Here is a 20,205-nt window from a genome sequence, read left to right as displayed (position 1 = left end):
TTGTGGCACTTCCTTTGAGGCTCTCCTCCACTGTCTTTCACCAAGGGGCTAAGACCCGTGGTGGAGCTACTCCGTTTCAAGGGGGTTCAGAATTAATGTCTAGCTGGACATCATTCTTACCATGGCATATGTGCAGAGCAGCTACATCATGATTTAGCCTTGACTCAGTCACTCTTGCGAGAGTTGTGGTTTATGATCAACAATCAGGTCTGTTTGCGAACCTAGGCAAAACATTGTCTTTCTGGGCTTTGACATGGATTCTGTGCAACAGACCTTGCGGCTCCAACAGAGAAAGATGCCTCTCATTCGGAAGGGAATTACTGACAAATCTCACTCAGATACCTGGCAAGAGTAGTGGGTCTGCTAGCATCGGCAATTCAGGCAATATTTCCTGGACCACTACAGTACTAAGATGTGCAGCAATTGAAAGCAGTTCACTTACACAAAGGGGTGACTTATGCCAGAGATTCGATTGTCCAAAGAAGCCAGAGTGGAAGTACAATGGTGGCTGGACCAAGTGGAGGTGTGGATTGACAGGATCATCTTTGCTTCCTTGCTGGATCTATTAATAGAATCGGATCAGATTGGAGAGGGTGATGAGGAGATAAAACTATAGGGGGGCCTGTGGTCATCTCAGGAGAGTCGATTGTACATCGACCGCCTAGAATTCCTTGTGGTGGAATGCCCTATGAAAGACAGTTTGTTTTGCACCATTCTCTTGAAGATGGACAGCGTATCGGAAGTCTGATACATGAATTGTCTGGGAGGTACAAGGTCAAAAGCCCTGGCAGATTTGGCCCGGAACTTCTGGCATTATTGCCTGAACAACAAAATCTCTGTCATGGTGGAAGACCCTTCGGGAGACCTCAATTCCATATCAGATTGGAATTTCAGTTATCTAAGGGATTCCAGTGCCTGGAAGATGGACCCTGTGGTGTTTGACGATCTTATGCCACACTGGGGTCTGTGCCAAGAAGACCTCTTCACATCACAACCGGAACTCAACTTCCACTTTTCTTCCGTTGGAGACGAGATCCGATGGCGGAAGATAAAGATGAGTTTCTCCAAGGTTGGAGCCAGATCTTATGGTATGTGTTCCCCTTCGTTTTCCATGATCACTAAGATAATAGCTCCGGTAAGGAGGCAGAAGGCAACAGTGGTACTGGTGGTGCAATTTTGGAGGTCGCAAGCATGGTTTCCAGTTCTTTTGGAACTTTTTTCTGGATTTTCCAATCTCACTTACCCAGACTCCTCAGATTCTGCAAGACATCATGACAGAGCACACCCTCTGGCACTGGAGATAACACTTTAGTTGAAGTCAGGTTTGATTACAGGAGTTGCTGGGATATCCCAGTACTTTTGGAATATGCTTCTTCACTTATTAGGAAGGTGTGGGCGGATTCTACAACAAAGCAATGTGATTCAGCTTGGCAAAAATGGTCCCATTGGTGTGTGGGATGGAATCTAGGTCCTGTGAAGGCAGATATAGTGCATATTCTCAACTTTCTGTCAGAATTGGTGGAGGGCGGTATGGCACATTGCATGGTCAACGCCATTAGATCAACTTTCTCAGCAGGACATGGGCCTAACAATAAGATTCCAATTGGGGAACACCCACTTGTATGTAGACTTTTGAGAGGAGTGTATTTGTCCATTCCTCTGGAGTCAAGACAGTCTCATCTCTGTTACATTTTTGAGGTATTGGCCGAATAACACATTCTTGACAAGAAAACAGTTATGAGGTAAGTTAGCCAACTTTTATGTCTCATGTTATGCAAGAGAGTTTTGGGTGTTAGAGCACAGCATATTTTGGCCACAACGTTCTCTCCTGAAGGGGTTACTTTCACCGTATTCAGGAATACCAAATTGCATACCAGGGTGGTTCATAACCCGGCTTTCCCAAACAATCCACTATGTGCAGAGCAATGTATCAGTGAGTATGACTCAGTAACATGAGAGTTGAGATGTCTGATAGTAGACAAATACTGAAAGCAAGTAAGAAACCATAGAAACCCATGTCTTTTCCCTCGATTGCTAGATGGGTAAGCTACGAAAGGAGGTGTGATTAGTTCATGAATCAAGAAGAAGGACCTTTCCCTGGAGACTGCGTTACGCGGAAGGACTGCGATATAATTGGTGGGGCTGTGATTGTTACTGTATTAAACTTTCATCAGAACTAATGGGAATTGTAGTCCTGTATAGTGTTCTAATGTTATATTGGTTATGACTGCTGAGAAAATAAGACTGAAGTGTGATCCACTGTGGTGAAAAGTACTGCTTCAATGAACAGGTGTTTGGTGAAACAAACCTTCACCTTGGGTGAAGTAGATCAAAACTGGGAAACGTTATTTTTCTTCATGAAGTGCAACGTTTCCTCACTTTTCAGGCGAAGATTAAATATTAACCAACCGTTATCTGAAGTGGTTTCGGGGCACAATCCAGTACTCTACAGATCACACCAAAAATGTGTAAAATGCATACATCTGCTTATCAGGATAATATTTGGGGCCAATCAATTTTTAGGTGCGTGTGAAACTTGCTTAATTAGCTTTTGTGTAAGAATGCGAAATTCCCCAAAAATTCAGCATAAATATGTAAAATGTAAATCTGTCTTCTAGTTCTATATTTTACTGGGAAATGCATCCTTGCACCAATTTTTGACATGAGAGTGCATTTCAAGCTGAATGAAAGAGAGGGAAAAAGACAATTCCTGCGATCAACATTCACTCACGTTCTGGTTGTTCGAGTTGTCCTGTGCTCCACGCAACAATTTTGCAACAGACTGTGGCATAATTACACAACATGACATAATGGCAAGATTTCAGGAATTTTGCATAACAAGTGGAACAGAAATTAAGCAGTTTACGAAAGCGTATTTAAGTTTAATAAGGGCATAGTATTTTTTGTGCTGGAATCTTTGAAAACACAGCAATGAAAAATTTGCTTATTTAGCAACATGAGCATTCACTAAGACTTCAATCCAACCTAACAGCTGTCATACTGGTCGGCTACACTAAAAGGACAGTTACAGTTACAAAATTCAAACTTTTACTTGGCACTTAATAAGCCAGGCAATAGTGTTTCGCTTTTGTAAATTGTGCTCTGCGTGTTTGTTTCAAAATATTTGGTCAAAATTGCAAAAGGCAAAACTATTTTCAATGAAACAATCTGGACGATGCTGTATTGAGTTTGATAAAAAATAAAAATTAGAAAGACAAAACAATACATTTTAAAAATAATAAGAAAAGAAGGATCCCCTGGTATTCTTAGTCCTCCTTATATATCGAGAAAATACACAATTGTTTGTTAAACAATATTTTGACTACTCTATGTCAGAGGATATTTCTGTATAACATATTCTGACATACAACAACTTTGGGGCCCATTAGGATGGCGGGCGGATCGCCCCCGCCAGGCTGGCGGTAGCCACCACCGGCCTGGCGGGGGCGATCCGCCCGCCATCCGTCCTGGAATGACCCCCCGCCATATTAGTATGGCTGGGGGTCCGCGGCGGACGGAAAGACCGTCTGCCGCTTTTCCGCCCCGGTCGCCTTGCGACCGGGGCGGAAAAGAGTTTCTATGGTGGCGGTGTCTATCAGACACTGCCAGCCATATTAGGATGGGATTTTTAAATGCCGCCATGGAAAGGCATGTGGAGTCTGCATCGGGGGCCTGATGCCGGCCCCCATGAACTCCGGGGGGGTGGGGGGTGCACATGGGGGGTACCTACCAGCAGTTCCATGCACAGCATGGCAGGCACCGCATGGAAGAGCACTGCATGCCTTCCTGCGATTGTGGCGGGCGGTGCTGAGTGCACCGCCCGCCACAATGGTAGGAATGCAGGATGCGCCTGCCACTGTGGCGGGCGGATCCTAATGCCAGGCACGGGACCCCTGCCCTTATGGCGGGCGGTCCCTGGTACCGTGAGCATGGCGGGCGGGCAAGGTCCGCCCGCCATCCTAATGGGGGCCTTAGTGTCAACACCAGACGGTGATTAGTTTCGAGCACTTTTGACCTGCAACAGGTGAGAACATGCGCCTCCTGGTTTAAGTTCTTTAGGTATCCTTGTCCCTCCACCCCACACTGCCACCCTGAGACAATTAGGCCCTGAAAGTAACGCACCGTTTGTGGATATGAGAGGGGGCGGAGTCGGTCGTACTCCTCTTGTCCAGCTGTATCCCAGAGCCCCAGGTTCACAGTTTTGCCATCCACCATCATGTTGGCTGAATAGTTTTCGAATCTGCAAAATGGGCATAAAGGAGATTGGAGAAAAGCACAACAGGGATGTATAAAGGCAAAGGAGGAGATTATAAGTCACTGGAGAGACAAGGAGGTAGTTTTTAAAGAGAATTACATAGAAGAGACATATTATAGGGAAATGGGTGGGGTGTTACGGCAGCAATGTGCGGGATTGAGCGGGAGTAAGCAGAAAGATATGAAACAATTCTGGTGACTAACAGGCAAAACAGTTCACATGGACTCTTCTTTCATGGTATTAATGGATACTCACACAGTCGGGATATATTCCCCAGGAAAAGCATTGCTGGTGAAGCTGATTAGAAGACAGGTTTTACCCACAGCACTAGAAGGGGAGAAAAGAGAGAATAGCTGTCAAAATACCGCCAAGCACACACCTGTCATCCCCTTCCTCGTTCGGTGTTAAGTGTGAGAGTGTGGCCCATGTCAACAACGGTGAATTGTGAATTAAAGCAGAAAATTAATGCTATTGACAGTTAAATTACAGATTGTAACAAACCCAAAACGTTCCTATATTTAAAATGTTCTTGTTTCTTACTCCTGTGACAGCGGGTCTCCAGGCTAGGTCCTGCGAAACCATCCAACACCCTTCACTTTGTTTCTTGCTCTCCTTTTATGTTTGGGAACTGCACCCTGCGATTTTTTGGCATTGCAAAAGTTCCTTTTGTTGTCTTTTCACTTTCTGGGGTACTTGCTCCCTAAATCCTAACTTAGGTCCTCATTTTGATATCGGGTGGACCGCCGCCGACAGGCTGTTGGTGGAAGCTGGCCCGACATCCAGGCCATCGGACCGAACGTTGGATTACAATATCGGTGGTCAGTGCAATAATGTCAGGGGTAAGACCGCTGCCTCCGACAGGCTCAAGGAACCCGACGGGCGGTGGTTGGAGTCTAATATTTACAATGGAGCCAGTGCATGCGCAGGCACCGCCTTAGTGATTAGGATGTCCCTGTCCAACTACCTTTTCATGGCGGTTTCAGCACCATGAAAAGGGACTTTGGGGACCCAGACTTTTCCCCTGTCCCCTGTGGGCCACTGCTAAGTGGCCAGAGGGGCAAATGTGGTGCCCCCCCCACACATCCATGTTCCGTATATGAGGCACCTTATGGCGCCAGGAACAGGGTGCATGGATGTTTGTAAAGTGCCTTTTTCTACTTTTCCAGGCCGCAGTATAAAAAGGCATTTTACGACCGCCTTTAGGGCGTTCATATCGTAATAAGGCGGGCCTCCCAAGAAATGTAACTGCCTTATTGTCGCCTAAAACCAAGGTCTAGAGGGCCATGAATCCTAAAAGGGGGTGAAAAGTCATCCTACTCTCCTCATCTTTATTCACTGCTCTTTTCTAACTGTGGTGGTATATTGGTTGATTGATGTGACATAGCTCTATTTCCTATGTTTCCACCCCATGTCTGATCTCCATCTGGCATGTGGCTGACAGTAGGGAGTCTAGAAAAATAGAAGTAGGATAAAAGCTGGATAATGGGACTTTTCAGCATCTACCAGCTAACATGAGACTTGGTTTTATTTACAGTTTAGCCAACAGGATACTCCTCCACAAACGTGGTGGATATATCCTGTCTGCCAAATAACAAGTGCATTTTAGCCTAAGGTACTTGTAATGCAGTGGACGGAACATTCGTAATTGTTTGACAAAGTATCCCATCTGCCAAACTCTAATCAAGCCCTTCAATTGGATAGATGAAGGGATTTTCTAAGGAAATTGAGCCATTCAATGAAAACTGGAGCAGGTGGAAGGTGTATCAGAGTTGTGTCGCCCATCATAAATCGATGTTTGCCTTTGAAGTGGGACAGGGCTGCCTGCACCCAACAACTTGGATGTACCCGGGACAAGCAGAAACGCAAAGTGTCCCAGTACACGTTCAGTCCAGTCCTCTATTCTCCTTACATGCAATGATGCAACCCTTTTTTGTTTGCCTTGCTGAGATGGAAAAGTTATTTCTTGGTGATCCGTTCGCCATCCCTAGCGCTTCTGGTGGCAAAAAGTCATAGAGACGTTGCTGATGCGGACTCTTTTTTTTAAACTTATTTCCACGAAAGTGATTGATGACTTGCAAATACACCACTGCTTTGTAAGCAGTTAACCCACCCGTGTGCAGGCTTAAAATTCTACATTCAACAAAAAGGAATAGAGAAGGGCTGCACTCCTACAAACAATTTAAAACCCTCATGCATAATGTGCTATTTCATCCTGTGAACAAGGGCTCAGTTTTCATCTACTGATCCAGACCAGTAAGTAATCTTTATTGCTCAGTTAATTAAAACCATTGCAAATATTAATACATTAATTATATACAATTATAATAAAATATATAAAATGACAATTGCTTCTTATGATAAATAGTGATTACTACAGAAATGTATGCTTCTTTTCCACTGAGCTTGGATAAAAATAGCATAAGTCCCTTGTGTTGCTTGCGCAAGCTATATTAAAAGTCTTGCACCTGGGTTTTAAAGATATTAGAAGGCAATAACTTCATGCGGTAAATAGTGGTTACTACTGCAAATGATGCTGCTTTCCCGCTGAGCATTAATTAAGGTGGTGTAAGTCCCTTGTATTGCCTGTGGTGGCTGTGTAGAAGGTCTTGCCCCTGGGTTTTGAGCCACGCCGAAAAGTAAACTAGGTGCATAAGAAAAAATTGTTGTTCACCAAAGTCTTAAAATCTATAGCGATCCCCTAATATTTTTTTGTGTGCTGATTTGTATTAGGGAGTCTGTTCCTTGCCCGTATTAGAAGATGGTTCACTGTTCAATGCCCGTTTAGGTTTGCTTCTTTGGTAAACTTCAGCCAGTGTCTTCCATCTGATTTTCTTGTTTCTTTTCTGCTTTTTCCAAGAATTTGACAACATGGCTTGCTAATTGAATGTTTTTTCCGTCGAAGCAAGCCTTGACCGCTTGCCGGCATGTTCTTATGCCCAGCTTGTTGAAGGGCAATTTTAAGTGAAATCTGCGTTCTATGTCCAAACCTTTACAGGTGCAAATTAGATGTAGGATATCTTCTTTTACGTTCCCACATATTCGGCAGTAGATTGTTGCTTGGGGCCTTTTCCATGGAGGGAGATGTTTTTGTGATGGGAGTTGGCCCAGCCGTAAACGTAAGAACTTCTCCTTTATGTGCCTAGTAAAGTCCACATTTGTAAAGCGCACAATCACCCGTAAGGGTCTCTAGGCGCTGGGGGGCCGTCGGGAAGATTAAGCGAGCTATTGCCCAGAGTCACATGGTGCTGGGCTAACCTGCCGCCGGAGCCGGGGATCGAACCGTGGTCCCCAGATTCCAGCGTCAGTCGCCCTGGCCGCGGCGCCACACCTCTCCCCGGCGCCACACCTCTCCCAGTGAACCCGACCCGACCCCTAAATAGCTTTGGCAGAGGCTGCTTGTGTAGCTTTGAATGACCATCCAGCCATGGGCTCGGTCCAGACCAGATCCAAACCAATGGTACGATTTGGCTACTGCAAAATAACTTCACCAGATCAACCTAAAAAAAACACATAGCAACAGGCTATCTGGAATACAAAGCTAGGCAGACATATTGTGCGTTATCACACATGTCCTAAATGGGGGGGCGTGGCCAAGAACCGATCATGGCGGACGTGCAGTAAAGAAGCTCCGTCCGTAGCCCGCTAAAACTAGCTATTAATCCGGTCTACCCTCACCGCAACCCACCTTAAATCGGTAGCCCGGACCTACACCAGACGAGCGGCGGGCAGTGGCGCTGAACTGCCTTTTCCGGTCACCGACAGCCACCCTGATAAACTGCGGAGACTGCTGAGGCCCTCTGCGCTGGGGGAAGCCGCGGCCTCGATTAGCCCGGTGGCCAACTTGCCGCTGCTCTGCCGGCGAATTACCGAGGGGGCGCCGGAGGTGCACTGGGACGTGAAACTGTGTGCGCCTGCGACCGGAGGCTGGCGCTTGATCCTGCCGGCGCCGGGCCGCCTCCCCAATCGTTGGTGGACCCCTGGGGCCCCTCCGGACCTGACTGTCCCGTTACGGCCGGGGGAGCACCGGACTGCGCTGCGCACGCTGGGCTGCTACGGAGGTGCCCGCACCCGGCGAAAAAGCGCGTCGGATGAGCTGAGGGGAGGACGCTGGTGCCCCGAAGACTGCTGCAGCTACCTGGGACGCCCGGCTGCCATCCGACAAGCATTGGCGATGGGGCAGTGACGCGGGCGCCATCTTGCCTCCACCCTGGACACTTGCGAACCCAGGAGCGACTGCGCGGACACTGGCGCCACTCACGGCTCTTGAGGGTGGCGGGTGACACACGGCCCTAGGGACGTAACGCGGCGCCGGCTTGACCCCCGAAGATACAATACCGCTGATGACCCCGAGCGGCATCGAGGGGTCCGGTGGCACAGAGGCCCACGTGGCAGGTTACTGACTGCAAGATCGCCTTCCCTGGGGCAGGTAAGAGGCACCGCACTGCTGTTCTGCCTCTGGCGGCCCCCTCATCCTGCAACCCCTTGACCATACCCACCATCTCACCGGGGCCGGCGCGGCAGCTGCATAGAAGGTCCTCCAAGGAGCGCCGCCGCACCGACTGCAGGTGTCGCCGCCGCCACAACGCCATTGACCCTACCCGGCGCCGGGGACTCGCCATTCCCATTGCCTTCCCTGCTGTGACTCCGGTGACCGCGTGGAAATCCTAGACCCACGGAGCGGTGCACTGATGGCTGTGCCATCTGTAGACAGGACAGCGACTACCCCGACGCCGCTCTGCATACCAGATCAATGGGACGACACAGGGGCAGGACCCAGGATCCCGGTGCGTCGAAGGACATGCAGTCCACCGGCTCGGAAGACCCTCTGTCCTCCTCAAATATGGACGTTATCCCGCCAACTGGGGAAGGTACGCAGGACGCCAAGCTTGACCTTATCCTTAACGAAATACGAGCCACTCGGGAGGTGCTGGAGACGCGTATTGATAGCATGGCGACGGGTCTCTCATTGCTCCGAGCAGACCATAATAAACTTGCGGAGAGGGTCTCCGAACAGAAACTTGCGCTGAATGATCTCATACCCCAGCAAACGGAACATTCGACGAAACTGGAAGGCGTGGAGAAACAACTCAAGCAGCTATGGGACAAAGTGGACGATGCGGAAGGACGAGCTCGCCGCAATAACGTCCCCATCTTAGGCATTCCGGAACGCAGCGAGGGAAGGAACCCTACCCAGTTTGTGGAGGACTGGCTTAGAAAACTGGTGGGTCCGGAAGATCTTACGGCCCTGTACAGCGTGGAGAGGGCGCATAGAATGCCGTCCAAACCGCCGCAGCCAGGTGCGCCCCCACGTCCTTTGATCGCACGCCTCCTTCACTACAAAGACCGCGACACTGTACTACGAGTGGCCCGAGAGAAAGCGCCGATTCGCTATGAAGACAAGAATATCTCCATGTACCCTGACTTCACACCCACGGTGCAGCGTGCCAGGCCCACCTTCCTAGGGGTAAAACGCAAATTGCGTGAGAGAGACTTGAAATATGCCCTTCTGTTCCCTGCCCGCCTCAAGATACTGTACAGTAACAAATCATACTTCTTTGACTCGCCGGAGGAGGCGGCGGAGTGGATGGAGGTAATGCTAACTCCGCCAGCGTCACAAGACCCTTTAACGGACCCGGGGGAGACGGCCGTCGGGGTCGCACAGATCGGAGAGGCACCGCTTCGGACACCGGACAAACCCCATCGCAGAGGACAGCACCGAAGGATCAAGCTGCTACGGACCGTCTAACAGACCACATGCCGGTGGCACAATTGACGGAGAAGGCACTCGCCGCCCATGGCACAACCAGGGGCTTGATTAGCAACTCTGACACGCACACGGAAGTGTCAGGGTCAGCGGACAGCTTACAACTCTTCCCCAAGATCACGGCGCAGACGGCAGAAGAGTTTTAACGTCAACAACATGGCCGCATTCCGGGTGGTACTGTATTGACTGTATCATTTCTTGCACGTTGGTGGGTTGCACGAGGGCTTGGTTTACTAAGGGCTGCCATGCCACCACAGGCCAGTACAAGTGAGGCACTAGTGGACTGCGCCCCCACCGCAGGCACATGGAACTGTTTGACTTTTGCCCCTGTTGGGCGTTAAGGTTCGGACCTCGAGCCCGTTGGCCTGGGGACCTTAGAGTTCGGGGATTTACTGTTTGCTTGACACTCCTATTCTGCTATAAGATGTACCAGGCGCATGCACCCACGTGCTCAGTTAAGCCACTCTGCACGATCAGACATTAATGTTTATAACTTGTGCACCTGGAATGTGCGGGGCATGGGCTCAATCCACAAACGGCACAGGATACTCGCCCAGCTCAACCGCCGGGGAATTGTGATAGCCTGCCTCCAAGAGACACACTTGAACTGTGCTGAAAGTCTGAAACTGCATAAGAAGTGGAAGGGTCACCTTTTCGCCACGTCCTACTCTGCATTCTCTAGGGGGGCCGCTGTTTGGCTCCGTAATTCTGTCCCCTTCGAGCCGCTACAACAGAGGATTGACAAGGAGGGCAGATATGTCTTTGTGCGGGGCTTGCTGGATGGGGATAATGTCGTGATTGGATGTGTGTATTCACCAAACTCGGGCCAATCAGATTTTCTGATACATGTCAACGGGGTCCTTGCGGATTGGGCGGATCATCAATGGGTGGTTGGAGGGGACTTTAATGCTGTGTTGGATGTTGCGCTGGACAGATCACACCCCCCACTACACGCCACGGAAAGCAGAAGGCAGGCGGATGCACTGGTACAATGGGCGGATGGCTGGGGGCTGGCAGATGCGTGGCGCAGTACACACTTACAGGACAGGGAATATACCTTTTTCTCCCCACCACACCAACTTCACACCAGGATAGACCGCATTTTTTGTTCCCGTTCCTTACTAGGATCGGTTATTCAGGCCCAACACATGGGGAAGACCCTCTCTGACCACAATCCTGTCGAGATGACTTGGCAATGAGGCCGACAGACGACCCCAATACCAACTTGGAGATTACCCACGGAACTACTGGAAGATGTAGTCTTCAGGTCGACTGTGGCGGATGCCATTGAGAGTTACTTTGACATGAACACTGCTACTGCCAGCTCCCGACAAATAGAATGGGACGCATTTAAAGTTTTTATCAGAGGGGAAGCGATGGCCACTAGAGTGGGCATGAGGAGGGCGGTGATTGAAGACCTGAAAGACGTGGAGGGTAAACTGGCAACACTGGAGTGTGAAGCTGCAGGCACGAACACACATTTCACGCCACTGCAGGATGCGCATGTGAAACACGCTGAATTGTTAGAAGACCTGAGATTATTAGATTACAGGGAATACACAACTAGACAGCACACACAGGCGGACAGGTCGGGCACTCTGCTGGCCCGTATCATACGTGACTCCCCAGTGCACAATCCCGTCTTAGAAATACTGGACCAAGCAGGAATACTAGTTTCGACTCAAGTAGGAATCAACGCCGCTTTCGAGGAACATTAGACCACACTCTACAGCCCACACGACTGCCTCTCACAGACCGCGTTTGAGGGATTTATGAGGGATTTAGAACTACCACAACTCACTGACAGGCAAAGAGACGATCTGAAGCGTAGCATTACTGTTGCGGAGATTAAACAGGCAATACACGCACTTCCAAGAAACAAAACCCCTGGGACGGACGGTCTACCGGACGAGTTCTATGCCACATTCATGGACTTATTAGCCCCGCGACTACATGCCATTTACCTAGAAGCGCTGCGGACAGGCTACTTGCCACAGTCCTCCCCCCAAGCCTTGATAACCTCCCTCTTAAAACCAGGTAAGGATGGACTGTGCCTTGATAGCTACAGACCCTTATCTCTCCTTAATACCGATTACAAAATTCTGAGCAAAGTACTAGCGACGAGACTGGCACAATACATCCCGCAACTGATCCACCCTGATCAGTGCGGATTTGTTCCGGGTAGGAGCATGGCCATGAATCTTAGATGGCTAGCCCAACTGATGTTACGAGACCCGGCAGGCATGGGCTCTGAGGGGTGCATCTCATTAGACCTGAAGCAGGCCTTCGATTCCCTCAGGTGGGATTTCATGTTTGCTGCGTTCACGAAGTTCGGGATACCTCTCGAGTATGCCGCGTGGGTCAAGCTGCTATACACACACCCCACGGCACGGGTACGCACATCTAGATACATCTCAGGTCCCATAGCCATAGCGAAAAGGTACAGGGCAGGGCTACCCACTCCTCTTCATCCTGGCACTTGAACCACTGCTCTGTAAGCTCCGGACTATGGCCCCCCACTGTGGCATTCGGAGAGGTGAGACAACTCATATAGTGTCCGCCTATGCTGACGATATTATCCTGTACCTTCTTGATCTGCGGGGCGACCTGGACCCTATCCCTTCTATATTTGAGGACTTTAGATCGCTATCTGGCCTCACCATAAGCGAACAGAAGTCATACGGGTTTACCTTTGCTGCCGCTGACTCGACTACGCCACTGCCCTTCGCGCCACATGCGTTTCAAATGGCAGATACTACCTTCCGATACCTCGGGATACAAATTTACAGGGATGCCGGAATGATGATTGACGGCAACCTCGGAAGGGCTATTAGGACACTTAAATCTCAGATACAATTCTGGTTGTCGCTTCCTATATCGGTGGCCGGCAGAATAGCCATTTCCAAGATGGTGATGCTCCCCCGTCTAATTTACTATTTCACGAACCTGCCGTTCCTGATCCCTGCCGCGACGTTCAGGACGCTAGACACGCTCCTTACGGAACTCATATGGGGACAAGGGAGAAGGCGCATAGGCCTTGCTAAGTTACAGCTCACCACTGGCGCGGGAGGTATGGGAGTGCCAGACTTCAGGGCCTACAACTTTGCATGTCAGCTGCAGTGGCTAGCCTATTGGCTTGCCGGTAGAAACCTACATGAGATTGACATGAATGAAGACGATCGCTCCAAAGGGAAAATTCATATCCTGCTCTTACCCCACTCGGAACTGCCAAGAGACGCCTCACCGCTCCTCCGACTTGCGGTTCAATACTGGCGGAAGGCGGTGAAGTACACGGCCCCCATGTCTTCATATGCCCCCACTATTCCACTGCTGGGAATACCACTGGGGTCGGGACCGCTCCCCACTCACAAACTAGTGCCGTGGCAGGACGCTGGTGTAACACACGTGGGAGACCTTTTTGCTGACGGACAAATGCTGTCCTTTGATGACTTCAGGGCTGCACGTGGCGTCCCCGGGCGATCGTTCCTTCTGCATGCTGGCCTCCGATGATATGTGCTGGGAAAATGGGCGCCCGAAGGAGTAGAACCACCCACGAAACCCCTACTGACGATGCAGTATCTCATGGGAACGGAAAATCATCTAACTAAATGGCTCACTGCTAGCATCAGAACAGGACGGGCGGCCTCACTGTCGCCTCTCAGGACCAAGTGGGAGGGTGATATAGGGAGGCCACTACGGGACAAGGAATGGGAACGGATTCTTCAATTCCCCAAAAAAGTGGCTAGGAACCCCAAATTCAAGTTCATCCAGCTAATGGTCCTGCATAGAGCATATTTAACACCACACCGTATACACGCTATGTTCCTCACTGCTCCATCAGGATTCAAGCAAGCCGGGCCGAAGAGGCTGAAATGCCAGAAACCGGTCCCCGGTAGCTTGTCTCCTTTCTGGTGAAGAATTGGCTTGGTAGTTTGGTCTGCCCTGTTCCCATGATGCACTGGGCCAGGGACAGACTAATTTGCATATAGCCAGGTTCTGAGCTGGGATGGGGCAGTGAGATAAATAACGGTGATGGATCAAGCCCTGATCTTTGGACTGGGTAAGAGTGGTCTGCTTAATTCAGACACTCTGTTCATCACCACCCCCTTTTCTGTATCATTTTTGGCCACTATAGGTGTGGCAGGGTATACTCAGACATGAGTCCCTTTCTCACTGCTCCATCAGGATTCAAGCAAGCCGGGCCGAAGAGGCTGAAATGCCAGAAACCGGTCCCCGGTAGTTTGTCTCCTTTCTGGTGAAGAATTGGCTTGGTAGTTTGGTCTGCCCTGTTCCCATGATGCACTGGGCCAGGGACAGACTAATTTGCATATAGCCAGGTTCTGAGCTGGGATGGGGCAGTGAGATAAATAACGGTGATGGATCAAGCCCTGATCTTTGGACTGGGTAAGAGTGGTCTGCTTAATTCAGACACTCTGTTCATCACCACCCCCTTTTCTGTATCGTTTTTGGCCACTATAGGTGTGGCAGGGTATACTCAGACATGAGTCCCTTTCTCACTGCTCCATCAGGATTCAAGCAAGCTGGGCCGAAGAGGCTGAAATGCAAGAAACCGGTCCCCGGTAGCTTGTCTCCTTTCTGGTGAAGAATTGGCTTGGTAGTTTGGTCTGCCCTGTTCCCATGATGCACTGGGCCAGGGACAGACTAATTTGCATATAGCCAGGTTCTAAGCTGGGATGGGGCAGTGAGATAAGTAACGGTGATGGATCAAGCCCTGATCTTTGGACTGGGTAAGAGTGGTCTGCTTAATTCAGACACTCTGTTCATCACCACCCCCTTTTCTGTATCATGTTCCCCAATGCAGCCGACACCTGCCCTAGATGCGGTATAGAGGATGCATCACTAACACATATGTTGTGGAGCTGCCCCAAACTAGGCTATTACTGGACTACTATTAACGACACACTCATGGACGCAGGTGCATTGCTACGGACGCTCACCCTGGAATACGTGCTGCTGGGGTTGGGCCCAGCAGCGCGTAAGAGGAGCGTAGCAACACGTTTTGCTGATATAGCCATGTTACTTGCGAAACACGCCATCACGATGAGGTGGAAGTCTCCCAGGCCACCTGACCCCGAATTGTGAAAAACGGAAGTGATACGTTGGGGCAGGGCAGAGGGTGAGGCGCTACAGCGTGAAGAACGGAGAGGTCTCAGGAAAACGCCGATCTCATTGGATTGGTTTACCATTTTGGGGAGGTTCGAGGCAGGGGGTGATGATGAGTCTGATATTTCAATGCCGTAAACTGCAATGTGTCCTGCTAATGGTGGGCCTCCATGTGACATGCACACACTTGTTGCACTAGAATGTAATACGGGATACCCCGTGATATTATTGCTTATACCACTGACTGGTTGTGTAAAAATGCATGTTTGATCAGATCTGTTCGTTGGGGGCGACCTGGTACTAATTGATGTATAAGTATGTACAAGAGGGTGTCTAGGGTGGGATTTCTTATTGTGGGTGGTGGGAGGGAGTTCTTTCACTTCTTACGGGGTTTATTCAACAAATTGAAAATATAACAAAAGTTAAACTGTATAATGCACCTACTATTATTGAACCCGAAGGAGCTACATCACTTCGGGGCATGCCATATGATAACAACGCTGTACTGGTGTTCTAATCATTCTGCTAATAAACAGATTTTTCAAAAAAAAATCACACATGTCCTAAAAGCACTTCTTCACCCCTCCCCTGCTCAGTTCTAAGGACATATGCAAAGCTCTCTGCATCTTCAGATGCTGCCCACCGTTGGATCAAATGTTGGGTTATAAACATGGTTAGTCCGAGGTCATACATGGTTGACCATCCATACGTCTTGCAAAACCAAGGCTTGTCCATGTGCGCAAAAACAGGTGCTGACACACCTAACCACCCACCAACACAATTTATGTGATTGACACACTAAACCTTGTCCCACAAAGCATTGCGCCCTCTACTCTGCCACAAAGTGATGAAATTGAGAGCTCAACTAACCCACCACATTTGCTGTTCGAAAACAACTAAAAACTGGCAGTGAGCTCAATTAAAATTCCTCAAACTACGTTTTTTAATACTTTTTGTGCTTGCAAAGTTTCTGTACATCACACAAATCTGCCTTGAAAAGTAACAAAGTGGGAGAGGAACCGGATTAATGTAATGAATACAATGTGCTAAACAGGCACCTGGGGACTTTCCTTATGGTTTACCAAAAACGATGTCCGCACTACAATGTAATTGAATACAAATAAAAAATGTGAGTCAATTGTAGAAAAACCGGAAAATAATACTAAAAGGAATTTGGGTCAATTGATTGGTATGCTAATCTTAAAGTGTGCATTAAAAAAAAGGAACTAAGCATTATTAAGTCAAAAAACCAGAAATTCCTGTCAAACCATTGAAATAATTATTGAATAGGTCAAATGCAATTAATGCCTTACAATAAAAAAAACATGTAAGCAAAATAATTGCAAGTAATTATTGTTCTATTTGATAGTCTAAATAGGTTAGAAAAAGCATAACAGATTTAATTTAAAAACATTTAATCGGTAAGAATAAAGATTAGCAGTACTGTGAGGGGTTAGTGACCTGGTTATGGTCAGGCTGTAGTAAGCCTTAGTAAGAAGGGACAATGTTAAAGCCACTAGTTTTCTTCAGGTGTGGGTAAGAGTTACAGGTTGAAGGAACGGACATAGAATTATGGGACCAGGCAAGTATTAGGCTTTTAAAAAAAAGAAAAACTAAGGGCCTGATTTAAATCCTATGGGATTTATATTTCGGCAGACGGGATATCCGTCAACGTTGCGATGGGGCAACCCTTCCGCCGAGATCCAATCAGGCCCTAGATTTGCTGTTGAAGGATGTCCAGTGAGAGGGGCTTCAAAGCGTCGCTGCTTGCAAACCAAAGGCGGCAGTCACAGGTTATGGTAACATGCATGATCCAGCCAGAATTGAAATTTCAAAATAAACTTTTTCATCTTTATGCCACGCTCTCGCACTTGGGGGCTGAGGGCATGCATGCCATGTTTGTGCCTGCCCCAGCATCTCTCACTCACGTTCTTACAATGAGACCAGCTGATCCAAAACTGGACTTATAAATCCAACATGGCTGATCATGAAAAACAATTTCAGAAGAGATTTATCTTATTGCTCAATATGGCCGCTGGCTTTAGTTACTGCTGACCATTTCGTGAATTTGTGTGGGAAGGGGAAATATTGTCAGTGGGAAAATGTACTTATTTTTTCAATGACCCCCTTAATATAACTTTTGAGCCCTTTGATCCATTGTTACCTGACCCGGCATAGCTGGTGTCAGTCACCCATGCCATGGCTGCCAGATATGATGTGCAGGCTTGTGTGAAAAGATGATAACTCTGAGAAAGGAGAACGCGGAGTGATACTGAGGGATGATAAGTGGATACAGAGGGGCTTGGATGTAGTGGCTGTCAGTGTGGGTATTCGTGCATCTGGAAAGATGTGGAGGTATGTGGTCTTGTTTGGTACGTCATGGAGTGTCTTGTCTTGTCAAGGTTAATACAGTCTATTGGTGAAGTTGCTAAATGTGGAAACAGGAGATCTGGATCCAAATCCCGGCTTCTCCGTGTGGTCAGAGTGTGCGAATCTGGACAAATGACTTCCCCACTCTGTGCCTCAGCTCCTCATGGATCTCCTGAAACAAATTGTGAGCGCTTGAAAACCAGCCAGGCGCATGTATGAGGCGCTGTTCAACTAAATGAACTCCCACAGGTGCAGTGTGTCTGGGAGTGGTAGTGTCAGATTTGAATGATATCTCTCAGGCCACATCTGAAGCCTCGTGCGGAGGCGTTCAAAGGATGCTCTTGTGTTGGGCATCTGGGACTCTTAGCAGAGAACCACTCACCATAACGTGGCACGCATTTAGAGAAGGGCAGTAATGAAGCCCCGTGCATCACCATCAGGCATTCCTTCAGCGAAAACAAAATCCTATTCAGGCTCTCAGGAGACACTGGTGGGCTAGTATTACATTTACTGGTCGGTATTTCCGCCGCAAAGACCGGCGTTTAGGAGTTTCGCACTCGGATTTACTAAGCCCGTTACCACACATTTATTTATCACTGGCGTCCATTTTCCGCTGCTCTGAGCAGGAGTATATGCGGGTCTGCTGATAGGCAGTGGCACGGCGTGGGCATGGTGCTTCAAGTGCTTCGCCTGTGTAAGGTGAGAATTATCTGGGCTGCTGCAGGTGGCGAGCAGGGGCTTGGCAATGCTGTTGCCTTCTGTGAGAGGCCTGGTGTACAGTAGCAGCTGCCAGCAGGGAAAAGTGGGAGGGCAGCGCAGGGGACAATACAAAATACATTAAAAAGAAACCTTACCTGCTGCCTCGGTGCTCCTGATCACACCAGGCCCGATTCTAGCGGGTGGGCCGGGTGGGCCAGGCCCACCCAAAAATGAGCCTTGGCCCTCGCAGTGAGGGGCTTGGAGGCAGGCGCACAACGGCATTGGGCTCAAAGGGCTGTCTGTCTATGTGTGTGTGCCCGGGCTGATACAGCTTCCTGGGGGCGCACACACAGTCAGTTTTAGAGATTATCGCAGCCTGCATCAGAGTACTTCACAGGTCTTTAAAGACCATTTACATGTTAATGAGGCTTTGTTTATTTTTTCACCCCTTCATCTCCACATGGCAAAGGTGACAAATCCTTTCTTTGACAACGGTCACCTTTACCTACTTTTCTGCTGCGTGGATATTTCTTTTTCTGCAGGAGAAAAGAAGTTTGTTTATTCCTATTCACCTTTTCTGACCCCTGCAGCTCCTTATAACATCAGGCTGTGACACAAAGTTTGACTAATGGAGTAGTAGGTAAGAGAATGTGTTACTATTTGTTTTTCTTTTTTAAATCTGCACAGGCCCAGCAGGACACATACTTCGTGTGTGCTTAATTTAAACAGTGTTTATCATTATCATGGCCGATGCAGGACAATAATAAGACAATACAATATGCCCATATAATGCTGGTGATTAATGATCCTGCTGGAAATCAACCATTTGTCTGTTAGTAGCTTTTTAAATGCAGATGAACTGTATTTTCTGTGGATAGCTCAGTGGGTTACTGTCTTTGTCACAGAGATCCTTGTGTTACTTGCAGTTCAGAAGTTACAATCCTAACATAGGACAGTGACCAATGAACTGTCACCAAAGAGCTGTGTACAAACATGAATGGTATAGTAATAACTTTCCTTTTTTATTTTGTGATATAGTTAGAACTTCCCCAGTCTTTCATTATTCTAATGTTGCTAAAATGAGTATGTTTGGGCACATATACATTTTTACCAGTAAAGCTGACCTCCATGGAATACTCTTTAAATCCTGAGTTTTTGCTTCCCCAGCCCAAACCCTCTTAAAATATACTGCCCACCAGTATGGATGACATGTGATTCATACACCTTGTAATCCTCATTGGCTTATGTGACATTCCCTGTAAACTGATTTACATACTTGCATGATTCATTGTCTCTGTATTATGTGTGCGTGGTGTAAAGTACTTGCACACACTACACTGATATGAGTAGCGCTATACAACAAATGAAATGCATATGAGAGAGGGGCTACGTAAAGATGAGGGGCGCTGGTGGAGGGTGACAGTGAGGGAATCCGAGGAGGAGGTCATAGGGGGAAGGTGCTATGGGGAGATGAGGGGCACTTGTGACGTGTGGCAGTGAGGGAATTCGAGGAGGAGGTCAATAGGAGAGTCATGGAGGGATGAGGGGCACTGGTAGAAGGTGGTAGTAAAGGTATTTACAGAGAAAGAGGTTATTGGTGCGGCGCCAAAAAAGACTTTCGCATCAGTGCTTACTGTCATGGCCTTTCTGTTTTTGTTTATTTAATTAGCAGTCGGGCCATAAGGGCTACTGTGGAACATACTTTAAAGTGCATGCTAATTATATTTACTGCTATATTTAATGTTTTAAGTTTGAAGGTGATTTTACTAATGTTTTTACCGGGAAAAATTAAAGTGGAGCCCGATAGTGCCTGATATGGGGCTGGGGCCGAAGGTCATCTGTGAGATAAGGTGCACTGGGAGGAGTAGTGGATAATCAAGCCTGTAAGGGAGTGTGTTGCAGAGTCCGTGGTCAGGTGGAGGTAGTAATGAAGAGGGATTCTAGGCTCGCACAGAGGGAGCCCGAGAAGTGTCACTTGCCTGATACTTCCACC

The 20,205-nt window shown here is 48.3% G+C and overlaps 1 protein-coding gene across 3 annotated transcripts in view; it reads right to left on the bottom strand.

Annotated features, from left to right (window-relative positions):
• The window catches only part of LOC144825019 (ras-related C3 botulinum toxin substrate 1-like), a 52,925-nt gene that overhangs the window by 18,885 nt on the left and 13,835 nt on the right, over positions 1-20,205 (bottom strand). For all 3 annotated transcript variants that reach the window (XR_013609244.1, XR_013609245.1, XM_078683935.1), the window contains exons 2-3: positions 4,511-4,582; positions 4,123-4,240 (exon numbers count right to left, since the gene is read on the bottom strand). Coding sequence is in view for 1 of the 3 variants with exons in the window: in XM_078683935.1 (XP_078540061.1) it covers positions 4,123-4,240; positions 4,511-4,582 (190 nt within the window). In the remaining 2 variants the exon portion in view is untranslated. The remainder of the gene's footprint in view (positions 1-4,122; positions 4,241-4,510; positions 4,583-20,205) is intronic.

The sequence above is a fragment of the Lissotriton helveticus genome, chromosome 1_1, assembly GCF_964261635.1.
Source record: "Lissotriton helveticus chromosome 1_1, aLisHel1.1, whole genome shotgun sequence".
In the NCBI taxonomy this organism is placed as follows: domain Eukaryota; kingdom Metazoa; phylum Chordata; class Amphibia; order Caudata; family Salamandridae; genus Lissotriton; species Lissotriton helveticus.
The sequence above is the reverse complement of the archived record's forward strand: the minus strand, read 5'-3'. Positions and strand labels throughout refer to the sequence as shown.